Here is a 2612-nt window from a genome sequence, read left to right as displayed (position 1 = left end):
ACAGGAAGCAGAGGCCGACCGCGAATTAGATGCTTAGATGGAGTTGAGACCAACTTAGAGATAGGTACTAGATATCACAAACCAAACAGAATCTTAGAGCAGGCCTGGATCTACAGAGGATTGTAAAGCCAAAGATGATAATGATAACTTACATGTAGATACAAGGATTATTATTAAATGTTTTAGAAAATATAATATAAAAATCGGTTATGGTAATCTGGCGACAGGTGGTCATCGGTTTTACTGCAACTATTTAACGAGTAACGGGAAAGCTGTTGAAATTGAGAGTGATACTAACAACTAGGATAGAAATGTAGTTATTAATGTAAATTGTTTGTTGAAAATTAAGTGTGATGTTATATTATTTGAAACTTATTTATATTTACTGAAAAGACATATTTTGAAATGTGTGTTATTTATTGAAATTATTAATCTTAAACAGACAGCAGTGTAACAAGGTAGAATAAGATAGATGCTCTCTTTCTGATGTTAGTTAGGGTGTGCAAATAATCCAAGGTATATATGTCAAGTCCAAAATAAAGATCCAATCTTGGTCTATTTTTTAGGCAGAAAGAAATTATTGTGATGACAGAAATTCAATTAGAAATAAATTTCAAGAAATCAAGAATTAAAAAATATTTGTAGGAGAAACAGAACACATTTAAAAGACAAGACAGGCATTTTATTTGAAAAAAAAAAGGTAGTTTGTAGGCTGTGCACAACATTACTTGTGGAATAGGGGAACTGGCTAACAGGAATTGTTTTTTGTTGTCTAGTAAATTTTGAGAGGTAAAAATGACATAGTTGATTTAGTTGTAGTTTATAGTATGATAGTTCTTCTTCTTTTTATTGGCATTGTAAATATGGTCATCAAACTATATGATTTGAAGTAAACAGAAATGAATTTGATGTAGTGACTAAATATTTAAATATATATTGTAATCTAATTTATGAAGAATATTGGCATATTCTTTACAAAGACTAAATTAATCTAAAGTAACATTAATGAATTGTATCAAAAACTAATAGATCAGATTTACAATTTCAAAGTTATTAACCAACATGTGGGGAATTAACACATAATGTACTATTACAAATTAATAGTAATTAAATTAACCCGAACTATTCCTTCGATAGCTTCTGGCAAGATGAATGATCTTTTACTCATAGGTGCAAATAATTATCAAAATTTAAATGGTCGCAATAAACAATCAAAAAACAATTTAAAGGTTGAGGTAAAACTAGGTGAAGAACTTACCGCTAATTACCAAGATTTGCACTACTTTACGAAACAACGAACAAAACGAATTCAATATGAATGCATCGATGCACTAGCGGGTGCGTCTGTTCCTCTTAACGACTAAAAGTCTTGTGTTCGCGAGATGTATTTCCGAGTCTAAGCGGTACTATTAGAATCGGGTGAATAAAGGAGAGGAAAATGTAATGATTAATTTATACAACCATATTTGAATTTAAACATTCTCCCCCCTTTAAGGGCCATAAGGTCTTTAAAAAACAAAACGAATTCGAAATACTATCATTACTTAGACAACTAAAACGATAATTAATACAAACAATTCCTATACAAATCTTAAACAAATATTCAAAACTTAAACTAAAATAAAAAAATTAAAATTAAAATGGTGGTTTCGTCGTGGTTCTACTAATAAAAGCCAAACAAAAAAAATCAGTAAAAAATGCTGACCATCTAATCTTCATCTATCGGCAAGGGGCAGATTCGGACAAGAGGCCGTTTTAAGGTTCCGGTGATCGTACGCACGGTAGCCACTCGATCTACACCGTCTTTACCCTCATGCAATTCAATAAGACGCGCGAGAGGCCATTTACACGGAGCCAAATTATCCTCCTTTAAAACAACTAAGGCACCGATTTTAGGTACAAAGCCAGAATCTAACCATTTGGACTTTTGTTGCAAGATGTGCAAATATTCCTTTCGCCATCGAGCCCAAAAATCTCTATGGATGCGTTGTAACAACTGCCATCTGGACAAACGATTGAAGGATACCTCCGAAACATCAGGCACAGACAAAGAGGTCAAGGGTTCAAGAGTCAGGAAATGTCCTGGGGTCAAAGCATTGAGATCTTCAACATCATTAGTTAATGGGGTGAGAGGGCGTGAGTTTAAGATGGATTCAATTAAAGTCAAAACGGTATAAAATTCTTCGTAGGTCAAAATTTGAGCCTCAAATATACGAACAATATGTTTCTTTACAGAACGAATTCCGCGTTTATAAATACCACCAAAATGTGGAGCAGCAGGAGGAGCAAATGAAAACTTAATATTTTCTTTATGGAGAGCGCTCTCCATGAAGCTACTAAGCTATCGATAAGCACTATGAAAATTAGTGCCATTGTAAAGCGGCCAAAAAGGCTTCCGCGGTCAAATCACTAGCTAATTCAAGATGTAAAGCTTTTGTAGCGCAACATACAAATAGACACAAATAGGCCTTTTGAGTCCTAACTCCCCTGTAACGAGACATGGTTATCGAAAACGGTCCGCCATAATCTAAGGGTTTCATAGCACCGAGACGAAATTTAGGCAAATTATCCATAGGGGGTTGTAAGTTTTTAGGAGATTGTTTCCAACATCT

General features: G+C 33.9%; 1 protein-coding gene across 1 annotated transcript; it reads right to left on the bottom strand.

Moving 5' to 3' along the window:
* Positions 1-1708: 1708 nt before the first annotated feature.
* Positions 1709-2329, bottom strand: LOC140433751 (uncharacterized). Its single transcript, XM_072521728.1, has one exon. It carries the CDS (start codon positions 2327-2329, stop codon positions 1709-1711), a length of 621 nt encoding a protein of 206 aa, XP_072377829.1.
* Positions 2330-2612: the final 283 nt, after the last annotated feature.

The sequence above is a fragment of the Diabrotica undecimpunctata genome, chromosome 2, assembly GCF_040954645.1.
Source record: "Diabrotica undecimpunctata isolate CICGRU chromosome 2, icDiaUnde3, whole genome shotgun sequence".
NCBI classification, from domain to species: domain Eukaryota; kingdom Metazoa; phylum Arthropoda; class Insecta; order Coleoptera; family Chrysomelidae; genus Diabrotica; species Diabrotica undecimpunctata.
The sequence above is the reverse complement of the archived record's forward strand: the minus strand, read 5'-3'. Positions and strand labels throughout refer to the sequence as shown.

Bases quoted from the DNA above. Each gene is read 5' to 3' on its own strand.
- LOC140433751 (XM_072521728.1), bottom strand. From the start codon at position 2,329: ATGGAGAGCGCTCTCCATAAAGAAAATATTAAGTTTTCATTTGCTCCT.